A 14,522-nucleotide genomic window follows, 5' to 3' on the forward strand; every position below is an offset into this window, starting at 1 on the left:
TGTGCAGCATGATATTTGTGGAAATATGTATAGAAGATTGCACATGTTTAACATTTATTTGCTATCTAGGGGAAGGGGTGGGAGAGAAGGAAAGGAGAAAAAAACTGGAACACAAAGTTTTGAAAATGTGAATGTTGAAAACTATCTTTGCATGTATTTTGAAAATAAAAAGCTATTATTAAAAATTAAAAAAGAAAGAAAATAGGGATTCCAAAGGAGAAGTAAGGCTATGAGAAATGACCAGTTCAAAAGCCTTGAAGAGAGAAGCATTATGTTTAAGAGACAGTAAGTAGGTTGGATTATAAAGTGTGGGAATGGGCTGGAAGAGAATGTATAAGGAAAGCAGGAAGGTCTTCAGGCACATTACTGGAAGTACCAAGACATAGGATTGCTTAGCCATCATCAATTATCTTTGGAATAGCATGGAAAATGGGAAAGATGTTGCTCTGAGACTGGAGACTGGCAGATGTCCTTATTTACAACAAAAGGGTATGTAGGAATAAATCCCTTTTGGAATTCTCTTATTACCTAAATGTTTGTGTTCTTATCCCTCCAAGAGGTCTGTGGGTAGATTTCAGGGTGCCTGTGAACTTCAATGGGGAAAATATCATCTTTATTTCAATATAATTGATTTACTTTGTATTATTATATATGTTGTTTATACATTTTAAAATACGATTCTGACTAAGGATCTAAAGGCTTTAATGGGCTTTTAAAGGGGTTCATGGCACCAAAAACATTAAGATCTCCTGATCTACTGTACTGCTTTTCCCTTCCAGATCTTTATCACCAACAAACTGTATACATAACTGGCCTCTGAGCACCCATGGAAGGGGTGGAAGGACTTGAAGAGACATAATATGACAGGTTAATGATCCATATCCCTAGTTGAAACCCTTTTCTTGAACTTGGGGTTATAGGGACTTTTAGGAAAAAGCATCTAGAAAGAAGGCAAGCTGGATAATGAAGGAAAGCAGTGCAAATGGGGAGAAGCTCTTAAAATAGAAAAAAAAAAACTGCAAAAAGTTAAGACATAATAACTTGTTAGAAGTTTGGGACTCCATGACTTTCACTTTAAAAAATGGCTTCTTCTTTCAGATTATTAGATAAAGTAGCCAGGTTAGTGAGCTTATTTGCTTTTTACCTGTAATTTTGATTATAGCTATCAATTTTTAAAAGTTCTACTGGCCATTAGAAAGTCTAAGTTGTGCAAAATATATTTATTTAATGTTTATGTATCTTGATAAAAAGAAAATACCCTATATACTTTCATTTAGAGAATCAAAATATTTGCTCCAGATGTTAGAATGACTGGATGAAGGAATGGAGTAGAGAAGGGAAATGTGGTAGTGTGCTATGATAACCATGCCCTAGAGTCTGAAACCCTAATTCTTTTAGCATACAAATTGGGATCTGATAATAATCCCGATTTTAGAGCAAGCAAAGAGAAGGCAATTTTTTTTTTTCTTTTTAGGGACAATGTCCCGAGTTGAAAAAGAAACTTTCCCCTCATAAATGGAGGGAGAAGGAATTGATTGGAAAAAGAAAGCTAAATTTTTGAATGACAATAGGACTGCTAATGAATCTCCCTCAAAGCAAAGGGGGTAGTAAAACAAGTTGCCCAAGTTTTCTGGCTCAGGACATGATTGAAACTAGCAATCTTTATTCAGCATTCCTATCTAGTGGTATTGATATATAGCTTGGACACTCTAGGGCCAAATTACCCCTTGGACACTCCATTGAGATTTCCCAACAAATCAACATCTATCCAGCAATGATTACTTTCTGCCCAGTCTTTTAACTTGTTCCAAAATCATCAGATCTCCAATTTTTTTTTCCCAGAAGACTGGTAGAAGAGATTATCAACTGCTTTGCTCAAGTCTAAGTACTCTGTTATTCCTCTAATACATTTGTCTATTAATTCTGGAAGTAAGAAATCAAGGTAGTCTGTCATGACCTGTCATATTTATGATGATTACGTCCCTTTCTAAATGATCAGAAAGCTTCCATTTAATACTAATTCATAAAAAATTTTCAAGGAATTATTATCTTACAGTTGGGAATTCGTTTTCAAGATTCTATTAAAATTGTTCTCCCTAAAGTCATCAATGACCTCATAACTACCAAATACAAAGACTTCCCCACCCAAGATCAGTCCTCATTTTTCTTGACTTGTCTGCTATTTGATATTTTCAACACTTCCCTTCTGTTGGAAGTGTTTTCTCTGTCACTCTGTTTCTCCTCCTTCCCTTCTCCCCCTTCTCTTTCTCTCCTCCTCTCCCCTTTCCCCCCACAAATATCTTAAAAAACTATCTTTCCAACCAAACCCTTCATTTCCTTGACAAGAAAAAGGACACCATACCCAAGCCAAGAGTACTAATAGCTTAGGGTTGATCTTATGAAGGATGAAATCTTACAAAGGACCCCATTGGGAGACAATGAGAAATAGAGCCTTATAAAATAGCAAAATAATGGATGATAAATCTTGAAATAAGTCCCATTTAAGGCAGATGAAAATAAGAATATTTAAAGATCAATTTTCAAAGATAACAAAAGAAAATACAGAAGAAATAGAATTGTTCTAACAACATTATTTTTAAAAAGATACACTCATCAATAAGATGAATCGCTCCATTGGAATCTAATAATCTTGCCCCTTGTGTGCTGCTGCATTAGTAGAAATAATAGAAACTAAAGTGAGGGGAATAGTAAGTGAGATCTATAACTATTTGAAAGGGTTTATATAGCTATTCCAAAGAGTTTCCCATATATATAGGGAAAACCAAGTGGATGAAAAATGACAGTTTCCCAGAATGTGATAGGTGGCTCAATCAGTAGTCTTCTGAGTGACTTCATTAATATTTACAGTTTGGGCCAGACATTGTCAAGAGTGAACTAAGCCTAGAAATTATTAAGAGGATAAGAATAGACTAGATTGTATTTAGGAAATGACATTGCATTTTCAAAGATCCCAAGCTTATCTCTGAAATAAAAGCTTTTTTAATATCAGTCTTCTTCAACTGATGTCATATGTCATGTCTCTGAATCATAATATATCACAATATTTGAAGAATTAAGTCATTAAGTCTTTATTAAACATCTACTATATTTCAGGTACTGTGGGAAGTATTATGAGTACAAAAGAGGGCAAAAGTCAGCCCCTGCCCTCACAGAGATCACAGTCTAATAGAGGAACTAGCATGTAAACAACTGTGTACAAGGGAGCAAAATAGAGGGTAGATTGCTGCTGTTCATCCTTCCTTCCTGAAGAGGACCAATGAGCACCCCCAAGGGGGATATTTTGACTTGTAAGTCAACTTGCATGTGAGGCAAAATTTGTAAAGTTATCGACTTTACTCTGTCTTCCTGTCATAGGAGTCCAGGGGTGAACCACAGTCACAATTCCCAGAGATGGCCCAGAGGGACAAGTTGGAGATGATTAATAGAGGAAAGGCACCAGAACAAAGTGGCATTAGAAAAGGCTTTTCCCAGATGATCGCAGGTGACCCCAAAGGGCAGAGTAGTATGGGGACTGTGAGCAAGCTGCAGCACATTTGTGGTGATAACACAAGAAGTAACATCCAAGTTCTCAACCAGGAGAAATGACTAAAAAATGACACGGACATCCCAACAAGAGTAAAACCAGTGGCTCCCATCACCCCTGAAGCTCAGGGATCGGGTAGAATTAGGGGTGTTAGCCAGATCAGGTCCCTCCATGTCTTTCTGTGTGGAATAACCTTAGCTAGGATTTGGAGAGCTGTGAAGGTTAACTGATTTGTGCAAGAGCCCTGGTCACAGAAAGAGAGAGAGATTTTTGTTTCTATATAAGAAGCTCCACGATCCTGGAGAAATAGGAATTTGACCCATTTTACAAACTGTGTGTATGAAAATCCTAATAGGTGAGCCATGCAAATATGATCACCACTGACAAATAAATCAAATCCCTGTCCGTTAGAGAGCAGGGCCTCCTCCAAGATGGAAATCTTAGGAAGGGAGTTATATTATGATAACACAGGGGAGAGTTGGGAGGGAAAAAAGATTAATGCTCGAGTCCAGAACGCAGTTTGGAGGGAACATTTGGATGTAGGTGTGTTGGCTATCCTGGAGCATTAGAGAGATTTTAAGCAAAAAATGCACTTTTTTTTGAATGAACATGTTTTCACCCCATGGGGGGGTGGGGAATGAAGACGTTGAGCTGGAACTCTGCCCAGGTTTCTCAGGTGTGGTGCCTCCTAGCACCCTGGCTTACACAGTGGTGTTCAACAAATGTTTGTTCACCTGCTCTCGCTTCCTAACATGCATGGAAGACAGAGAACAAGACTCTTCACACTGAAGCATCCATTTATCTCTTAGCGGATCTGGCCAGTCTCCATCTCTGCCCTTGACATCCACAGCTTCCTGCAAGATTCCCTAAGGGCAGAGCCTGTTTCATTTCTGCCTTCCTGTCCCAAGCACCTAGCACCTAGTACAATCTCTGGCAAGTAGCAGGTGATGGAGATATCAACCCTTGTTGAGTAATTATTTTATGCTCTAGCACACTCTTCCTTGTATCCATCTATACATGGCTCCTTCTTCCCCAACCCCACCAGTAGAATGGGAGCTCCATCATGGAGGAATGTTTCATTATGTTGCCATACCCTCAGCACCAAACACAATCATTGGTGTATAACAGGTGTCTTTTTCAATGTTTTACAAATTAAATTGACTATTCTTTTGTTTTCTATATTTTTGTCTTTCTTGCTCACACTTTCCATCCAATAAGGGTAGTACTTAAGTATATCTTAAAGACTTTTGTTCCCCTTTGTATAAGGGCATCTTGGGAGAGTTCTGAAAGTCAAAAAGTAAGTTTCCCACAATGTAAGTGTCTTCTGTCTTACAATTCTCCTTTCTTTCATACTCTCCTCTCAGGCCATAGAACAGTGACCCTCCCATAAGCAGCAGTTGGCAAACAGTCATGGAATTATAATGAGTTAATGAGCTCAACCAAGGGCCTTAATTATGACCTCGATAACTGGAAAAGCCAAAGAAAAAGGGAAAAGTGAATGTTTAGTCTGTGCTCCCTACCCCACAAAGGATCCAGGGTAAGACAATATCACCTTACCTGGAATTTTGAAACAGTTATCCGTTTGTGACGTCGCAATTCCAGACCATGTCCTGTAGTATTCATCAAAAGAAACTCCTTTAATATTTCTGAAAAGAAAAATAAAAGTTCAATCAGATAACAATCAACTTATAAATGTGAAGGTCTGACACACAGAGGCTCCAGAGCCAGAACTCATCAGAAAATCTTCCAAGGGAGTGCAGAAATGTCTTAAATGGGACCCTCACTTCATTATAATAATGCACCGAGGCAGTGTGAGCCAGAGAACACGCACTGGGCTTTGGGCCAGGAAGACCAGGGTACAGGAAAAAGTGAAACAGCCTCTACCCTTAGAGAGCTAATAGTCTATTGGGGGAGAAAACATATATGTACCGCTAAGTAAATAGGAAGTCACTCTAGAGTGAAGAGAAAGCTCCAGCATTGGAATTGAGAAGGAAGGGAGAGGGGAGATCAGATCCAGGGGTTAATTTTAGCCTTTGTTCTGAGCCTTGAACGATACAAGGCACAGATAAGAAAGGAGTATATTCCAATAGAAAGAAAAAGCTTGTGGAAAAGCACTAAGATGTCAGAGCAGCAGGGAGGCTGCTTTAGCTCCAGAGAAAAATGAAGGAAGAAAACACTGAAAAATACCCCCCTGCTTGGGAACCAGTGGAGACGGTACAGAGGCAACTGAGCTGAGCCTTGACCGACGAGGATGATTCTGGAAGTTTAAAGTGAGCTGCTCATCAAGGACGACACAATAGCACTGGAGAAGGGTTATGTGAAGGCAAGAAATGGCTTTTTGAATTCAGGGAACAGATAAGACATGGCAGTTAACCCAGAACACAGTACTCATGAAGGATCATGGCCAAAGAGCTGGAAAGGGCCTCCAATCCACCCCCCTCAATTTACAGAGAAGAAAACCAGGCCAAGAGGTGGAATTTGCCCAAGATACATGAAAGGGTTTTTGAACCCAGGTTTTGTGCCATGATTAATAGGAAATAAGGCTGAAAAAGGTTGAAGAAATATTGTGATAGGCCTTCAATGTCAAATGGAAGAGGCTATACTTTAAACTGAAGGCAATGGGAAGTATGAGAATTTCTTGAGCAGAAGATAGCAACTGGCAGCACGTTGGAGTGAGTTAGATTAAAACTAATTCAAGTCTTCTTTCTACCAAGGCATCAATGGCTATTTTTCAGGCACCTTCTCATAATAGCTCCTTGGACAGTGGGCTGTACTCAGCCATTGCTTCAGTGCCTTTGGACTACCAAATTCTGTGATTTTCTATTTGTGTTAAAATAATTTTTGTTAGTATCAAAGGTGAAATGTCTCTAATACTTCCTAAAAATATAAAGTGACTTCTTTAAAAATGGGATTCTATAAAGGCATCTCCCCTCGTACGATCACGCTTAAGTGGGGACTGAAAACTGGCCAAAGCTGGATTGTTTGAGTTGCCATAATGTGGGAGGACCTTTGCACAACCCATGTGTGATGACACACGGCCAACAAAACATTTCTGCAATCAGCGATGGGGGCGCTAAAAATGGAAGCCGAGTTCTGTCTCCTAGGTAAAAAGTCTGCTATCACAGATCAATGGTATAGCGGCCAACAACAACATGGAGAGGAAAGAAGCTGTCAACACACTGTCTCATGAAAATAACAACATATATACAGAAACACACACAGACACACAGAGACAGAGACAGACACAGACACAAAGAGACAGGCAGAGGCAAAGAGATGGAGAAATTGAGGCAGAGCACAAGCGCAAGAGTGAGAGCGAAAGAGAGAGAAAGAGGGAGAAAGAGACAAAGGAGGGAGAAAGACACACAAAGAGAAAGAGATAGAGATAGAGGCAGAGTCAGAGACAGAGAAAATGAGAGGTGTGTGTGTGTCTGTCTGTCTGTGTGTGTGTGTGTGTGCCATCTTCAAATACAACGAGTTCCATTGTCTTTTGTCTGTTTAAAAGCAACCTGTGACCTTCGACCTCCCCTGGGTCTGTCCTGTTCAATTTCAAACTATCTGGCTTCAAAGGTACTTTCTTTTTTCTGAACTATTAAAAGTTTCCTCTTGAAAGGCAGAACTTAAAGAATGCATAGTATGCACAAAGCAAAGCTTTTGAGAGTTTTTTTCCTCCAAAAACCAAAGACATTCATAACCCGAGTCCTGAAAGTGATCCATGAAAGGAATGAAAGCTGCAGAGTCTAATTCCTTTTCTCTAAATGGCCTCGTTACCCACCCCCAGGGAATACTTGGGATATACAGAAATACAAGTTGATTTGCCATTTCCACCAATCGCTGGGCTTTTATTCCTTGCTTATGATATTCCTCACCCTATGCCCTCTATGAGTTCCCACAGCTAACATTTTAGATCACTTTCAGGTTTGTAAAGTGCTTCATATTGTTCTCATTTGATCCTTGAGGCAGCTGGGGAGATGGGGATTGTGATTATTTCCACTTTGTCAATGAGGAAGAAGGCCCAGAGAGGGTAAGTGACATGGCCAGGATCACATGGAAAGTTTGTGGCTAAGGGAGGGCTTGGGCTGAGGATTTCCAGACTGTCCAACATGATGTCCTATGGTGTGGAAAAAAGGAGCAAGCATTAGCTAGTTTTTCCTGAACAGGATGAGGTGTGGGTGAACTGTAATATGGAGGAGTATCCACATCAACGCCCTGAAGTAGCACCTTTATCATCATTTTCATCATTGCCATCATTGTCATCATCCTCATTTTTATTTCATCACAGGTGCTTGGGACACAACAGGTGTTTAAAATGTTTGTGGACTGACTGGCAGACATTAGGTAATTTAAAAGGTTGGGGTCTCCTTTTTTAGACATGGGAGTAGGAATCACTATTTCTTTTTCTAGTCTTGGGAATGGGGGGAAAATCACTATGATTATTTTACAGGAGAAAAGAAGTCATTCCTAACAAATTAAATCATCTGGTTTGTCCCTAAAAGGAACTAGAAATCCATCAGTTCTTTCAGGAAATGACTATAAATACCACTATGGTTTTTTGATAGGACTTGAGATTTTATCAGGATCAGGAATACTTTAGAAGGAATTTCCCCACTAATGGATATCAATTCACAGCATCCACTGCGAATGTTGGCAGGACCAATGAGAAGTGAGATGTCCTACCCAGAGTCACAGAGCCAGCAAGAGTCAGGGACAGGACTTGAATCGGCTATTCCTGGCTTTGAGGTTAGATCTCTAGTCACTATATCACACTTTCCTTAGAAAAAGGAATACTTATAATACAATATATTGTTGATACTATTATATCAGCAGCAACAAAAATGCTTACTTTTCACGAAGGGGTGGGATTGCTTCTTCTACTGACTCGACACTGATTGAAGTTTCTTCTTCAGTTTCCTCTGAAAGGAAAATGTCAAAATTTGGGGTCAGAAACTAGTGAGCTAGGGACGATGCCATCAGGTCGCTCAGTGGATTACATTGTTAGGAATGGGGAAAGAATATTTCGGTGTAACCTATGTATCAGTGAACCCCCAACAAAAAGGCCTTTGGCTTATTGGATAAACTTTCTGTGGAGCTTCAATGGGAGGTTAGGAATGTTAAGAATAAAGGAACCAAGGTTCATATGTTAAATTTGTACATAGTTTGAGTCTCACCTCCGACACATACTGTATGAAGGCCTTTTACTTCTCACCCCTGCCCCCAACTCTCTAAACCTCTAAATTATAGAACATTTGTTGACATCCATTGATGAAGTTTCCCCAATGGAGAAATTCTTTCCCTCCCCAAAATAAATGAAACAAAAATCAAGCAGAATGAGAATGCGTTGGATAGTTTGTGATGGGTTTTGATGTAGATAGATTTGTGAGATCACAGATTCAATGAAGCACTGAAGCAAGGGGAGAAAAGTGTGAGATTTGAACACAGGTCTTCTTGAGTTCAGGACAGCTTTATGTTCATTATATGGGTGGTCTTCAAAGTGAGGATCTCTCAGGGAGTGCACGATCAGCCACTTGGATGGCAGGAGGGGGTTGGTGAGGGGGATGACCAGTATTTATTTGCTCCTCTAGGTCTGTAAAGTACTTTACCAACTTCATCTCCCACCAACTAGGCTCATACACTATCACAGTCCCATCCTGGAATGATCAATTTTTCTTCTCCCTCCCTCCCACCCCCTCTCCTAGACAGCGAACAACCCACATGTATATCTTCTTCACAAGACCATTGGAACTGGCCTGAATCAGCTCAATGTTGAAAAGAGCCAAGTCCCTCACGGTTGATTATCATACAATCTTCTTGTTGCCGTGTACAATTATCTCCTGGTCCTGCTCATTTCACTCAGCATCAGTTCATGTAAGTCTCTCCAGGCCTTTCTGAAATCATCCTGCTGCTCATTTCTTATAGAACAATAATATTCCATAACATTCCTATACCACAATTTATTCAGCCATTCTCCAATTGACAGGCATCCACTCAGTTTCCAGTTTCTGGCCACTACACAAAGAGCTTCCACAAACATTTTTTGTACATGTTTCCCCTTTCTCTCCTTTATGATCTTATAGAGTCATTATTTAAAGGAATTAGAGTTTGGGCAGTTCCTATCTTTATTCCGCCATCTTGATTCTGCCACAGTTTTCTTATTAGAAATAAAAGCATTAGGTCACCTGCACCTTTTCCATTTCCGAATCCATCTTCCTATGTACACAGTATTGGCTAGATGCTGGGACACTTTGGGAGACTTCACAGACCCTATTGCCTTCAAAGAGTTGGTTGTTAAGGTGAGACAAATGTACTTCAGGAGAGGTAAATATAAAATAAATGAGAGGTTTCAGGGGGGAATATAGCAAGTCACTACCAGCCATCAGTGGATGCCACAGGGGACAGAGTGCCAGGTTTAAAGTCATGAAGAGCAGAGTTTAACCCTAGGCTTAGGTGCCTACTAGATGTGTGACTCTGGGTAAGTCACTCAATACTGTGTGTCTCAGATTTTACACCTGTAAAATGATCTAGAAAGTGAAAGGATGGACCCTTCCAGTAGCCCTGCCAAGAAAACCCAAATAGGATCACAGAGAGTTGGACATTACTGAAATGGCTGAGCCAACAAGTCAGTCACTAGCAGTTGTAGGGCCCAAGAAAGATTGCCTATGGGTGTGATGCTGGCCATCAGGTTTCTCAGAGGCAGAAATAGCACTGGGCCTTGAAGAAATCAGAAGGTCTGAGTTCACAACTGTCACTTGGGCAAGTAGCTAGTTCTCTCTGAGCATCAAGTTTCTTATCTGAAAAATGAATTTCTATAAATCCTTCCTAGTCTGAAATCTTTTAAACTAGGATGTAAATGGCTACTTTGACCAGTTTAAAATTCACTTCCTGAGCTACTGAGGGAATATTTTACTTTTTGACTCCACCCAAGGTATATTACCAAAAGGGAGGAAAAATGCAGAGAATCCCTGGGGTCCTATGAGATCTCAGGAGCTGTGAGCTCAGGTGTTCTTGACCCCCCCCCTCTGGGTGTGTGATAGGCTAAGAACTGGGAGAAGAATGGCCTACTGTCCCAGGATTTTCCTGCTCCCAGAGAGAATGGTCTGTGTTCATACTGCTATCAGGCTTTCAACAGTATGCAATGCTATTAATTTTTATAATCTCCCTAAAGTATTCATAATACCCCTTCTATTCTTTTGTATGGAGACTTCTTTCAACACCGCAATTAATATCAGTCTGTCCAGGCAAGTCTTTGAAACTTATTGTCAAGATCCTCGTTATGTCCACAAAAGTTCCCAGAAGGTACCAGTTTGAGAGAAAAATGATGTCACCCAGTTTTGCACAACCTTGATTTCTCTCTGCTTCTCTCCCTATAAGCAAAGACCTTGGAAGTGATGACTGACACCTTAACTTTGAGATAATTGTGTAATGTTGGGAACATCAAATATTTTCCCACAAAGACTCCAAAACAGAAAATGGATTCTTCTTAACTGAAATCCCCCCACAACATCCTGCTGTCATGGAATCATTTTTAAAGGAAGATATCCCCCGATAGACGGCTGATGTGGATATTACAGAAATGTAGGAGGGTAGTGCCCAAAGGCATCAAACAGCAGTTACCAACTGAATGGAATTGCTTTGGTCCCAGTAGAGACTTTTCAAGATCATCTAGCTTAACACTGGTTTGTTGGTTTTTTTACAGTTGAGGAAACTGAGGCACCCAGAGAGTTTATGTGATTTGGCCCCATCAATTCCTAAAGATTCCAAACCAAAAACTCTCTAGGACATCAGATGGATGTTAAGCCTTTTCTATAAATAGTCACTTCTTCTTATAATATCATGCCATCCCAACACAATGTAAATTCCTTGAGGGTAGGGACTATTTAATGTTTATCTTTGCATCCCCAGTGTCTAGCACAGTGCATGGCACACAGTAAGTGCTTAATAAATACTTGTTAGGTTAAATTGAATTAAATAACCTTTCAGGTCTTTTGGGGGGTGGAAGTCAAGTTGGCAACTATTGATTAAATGCCAGACATTGTAGTAAGCACACACACACACACACACAAATCAGGACTTAAGAGTCAGAATGAACATTAGACAGCAGCTGGTCCAAGTTCTAACAAAGATATGGCATCTGACCCATAACAGTTCTGATAGATGGTCAGCTCATTGCTTCTAGGACATTCTTCCCAAGTCAAGGGATTTTATTATTGGGAGTGGCTGTTATTTAGCCCGCTGTTCAGCGGAACTCCTAGATAATATCTTATTTTTTAAATGTGTATTTATTTACTTAAAACTTAAATACAAAAAAGATATTGTCAGGTCCACAGCAGAATATGAGAGGATTCAAAATATGTAATAATTAATTACCATTTCAAGAAAGCAAATATGATAGAAGACATTATATTCAGAACTGTCTGTATGCCCTTTGCTTCCTTATAGGTTTTCTATTATTATCTGTTGTTCCCTTTTTACTTTATCCTTTATCCCCTTTCCTCCTCCACCATCTTCCCCAAGCAGGAAACAGCTAATAATGTTTATATATATACTCACAACATATATACATACATATATACTTACATATATAAATATATAACATGTATATATGTATACATACACATACATCTAAAAGCAATATTAATATCATTGACATATAAGGTAGATTTCTCTCTTTTGGAGTGAACTTGAGATCATCAATTACTAACCCCTCGTTTTTTTTTTTTCCCTAACAAATTCTACTCCTGTTCTTTGTTACTGTGATTGTGTATATCTCGTTTTCAATCCTCAACAACTCTTCTACTTTACTTCTACCCCCTTAGCTTGTCTTGCTATTACTTAATCTCCCCTCACTAGGGATTCCTCCTTTATCCTCTCCCTGAACCCTTCCTTTCCTTCTTTATCTCATTCCATTAAGCAACACATCTTAATTCACTCCTGTTAATCTAATTCCCCACCCTATTCTGTTCCCTCCCCCTCTTATTTCTTTATAAATTTTGGAGGTTTTTTCCCCCTTGTTTATTTATTTGTTTGTTTATTTTTTAATTTTATAATTATAAAATTTTTTGTTTTTTTAAAACATTATCCCTCGTATTCATTTTTCAAAAAGATAGACAGTAGTGCTAACAATTTACATTCACTTCCCAGTGTTCCTTCTCTGGGTGTAGTTGTTTCTGTCCATCATTGATCAACTGGAAGTGAGTTGGATCTTCTTTATGTTGAAGATATCCACTTAATTTTGGAGATTTTTACACCCTTCTGGATATATATGTATTTTCCCCCTCTTTTACCCATTCCCAAGGTGAGTAGGATTTCAGAAACTACCAGCTTCATCCGATTCCTCTGTATCAATGTTTGCTTTCGCAAACATTCTCATTCTCATTCTTACAACATAATTACTGTTTTTATCTTTTCCTAGTCAGTTTTACTTTTTAGAATCACGTCATACTCAACTCTACCCCAGTCTTTCTTTTGAATAACACAATTACTAATGGCAATCTTAAACATATGGTTTATATTTCCATATAAAAACATAAATACTTTGTCCTTATTAAGTCCCTTGAAATTAAGTCTTTGATGTTGACTCGTATATGTCACATTTTCTTTTAAGTTCAGATTTGTTTAAAGCAAAATCCTGAAATATCTGGCAATTCATTAAATGTCCTTTTTATTTTCATTCAGTAGTATACTTAATTTTGCCAGATACATTTTCAGCCACAGTTCTTTAATTCTTTAGATCTTTGTTATATAGTATTCAAAGACCTGTGGTCTTTCATCATAGCCATCGATAGGTCTTGTGTGATTTGGATTGTGTATTTGAATTGTTTTGTTATTGTTGATGTTGCTTGTAAAATATGTTTCTTGATTTGAGGGTTTTGAAATCAAGCAATAATGTTCCTATAGGTTTTCCTTGCAGAATCTCTTTCAGCTAATAATGGGTAGGCTTTTTTATATTTCTACTTTTCCCTCATTTTAACACTTCAGGACAATTTTCTCTCATTATTTCTTTTTTTATTGTATCAAGATTCTTCTTTTTTTTTTTTGGTTTATAGCTTTCAGGTAGTATAATTATTCTTAGGTTTTGTCCTCTAGATCTGCTCTCCAAATCTATTGTTTTTCTTGCGAGATGTCTTACATTCTCTTCTATTTTTATTCTTTCTATTTTGTTTTATTATTTCTTGATCTCTTAACTTCACTAGTTTCCCCTTGACCAATTCCAGTGCCCAAACACTTCCTTAAGATTGAATCCCCTTTCCTAGTTAACTTTCTTTTCATAATTGTCTTTTCTTAGATTTATTTGTTTTAGTTTTTCCTCAATCTCATTTCTTTTTAAAGTCTTTTTTGAGTTCTTCTATGAATTCTTTTTGAGCAGGTAATCATTTCATATTACTCTTTGAAGTACAGGAGGCTTTCTTTTTTTACTTCTATATGAAGATGAACTCCAGTTTTCCTGGGTTCTTTCTCCTTTGCCTGCTCATTTTTTTTAATTAAGAGCTTGTTAGTGTAATCATCTCTTGTCAGGGAGGGATAGGAGTGGAAGGAATGGTGCCTTTAGCCCCAGGATCTTTTTCAGTTCTCTTCTCTGGCCTGGAACAAAAAACCAAGAACCCTGCTTTCCTATAAGCTCCCACAGCCAGCAGTGTCCCAGCCCCACTGCTACTACACTTACCTGATGTTGCCATAAGGGGAGGCACCTGCCAGTGGCTGCTGGAGATCTAACTGGGACTTGTAGAATGGATCTCTTTATGTGATGATACAAGGAGACTATGAGGCAATTGCTGTTCTCTGACCTCTCCACTGAGAGGCTGTTGTTGTCTGACCTCCCTCCTCTTCCCTCTTGTCTCCAATTTATTTCATTCCCCATTCACAAGGAACATCTTTCGAAGGCTGCTTTGAAACTCCTTCAAGTCTATGATTCACAGCTGTGGAGGCTCTGGGAGAATTGACCGGCTCCTTCACCCAGGCATGGTCTTTGACAACCCAATGA

General features: G+C 38.9%; 1 protein-coding gene across 2 annotated transcripts in view; it reads right to left on the reverse strand.

Moving 5' to 3' along the window:
- Positions 1–14,522, reverse strand: part of UBE2U (ubiquitin conjugating enzyme E2 U) — a 75,119-nt gene that overhangs the window by 41,847 nt on the left and 18,750 nt on the right. For both annotated transcript variants that reach the window (XM_074265745.1, XM_074265746.1), the window contains exons 6-7: positions 8,388–8,457; positions 5,102–5,190 (exon numbers count right to left, since the gene is read on the reverse strand). In XM_074265745.1, coding sequence (XP_074121846.1) covers positions 5,102–5,190; positions 8,388–8,457 — 159 coding nt within the window. The remainder of the gene's footprint in view (positions 1–5,101; positions 5,191–8,387; positions 8,458–14,522) is intronic.

The sequence above is a fragment of the Sminthopsis crassicaudata genome, chromosome 4, assembly GCF_048593235.1.
Source record: "Sminthopsis crassicaudata isolate SCR6 chromosome 4, ASM4859323v1, whole genome shotgun sequence".
NCBI classification, from domain to species: Eukaryota; Metazoa; Chordata; class Mammalia; order Dasyuromorphia; family Dasyuridae; genus Sminthopsis; species Sminthopsis crassicaudata.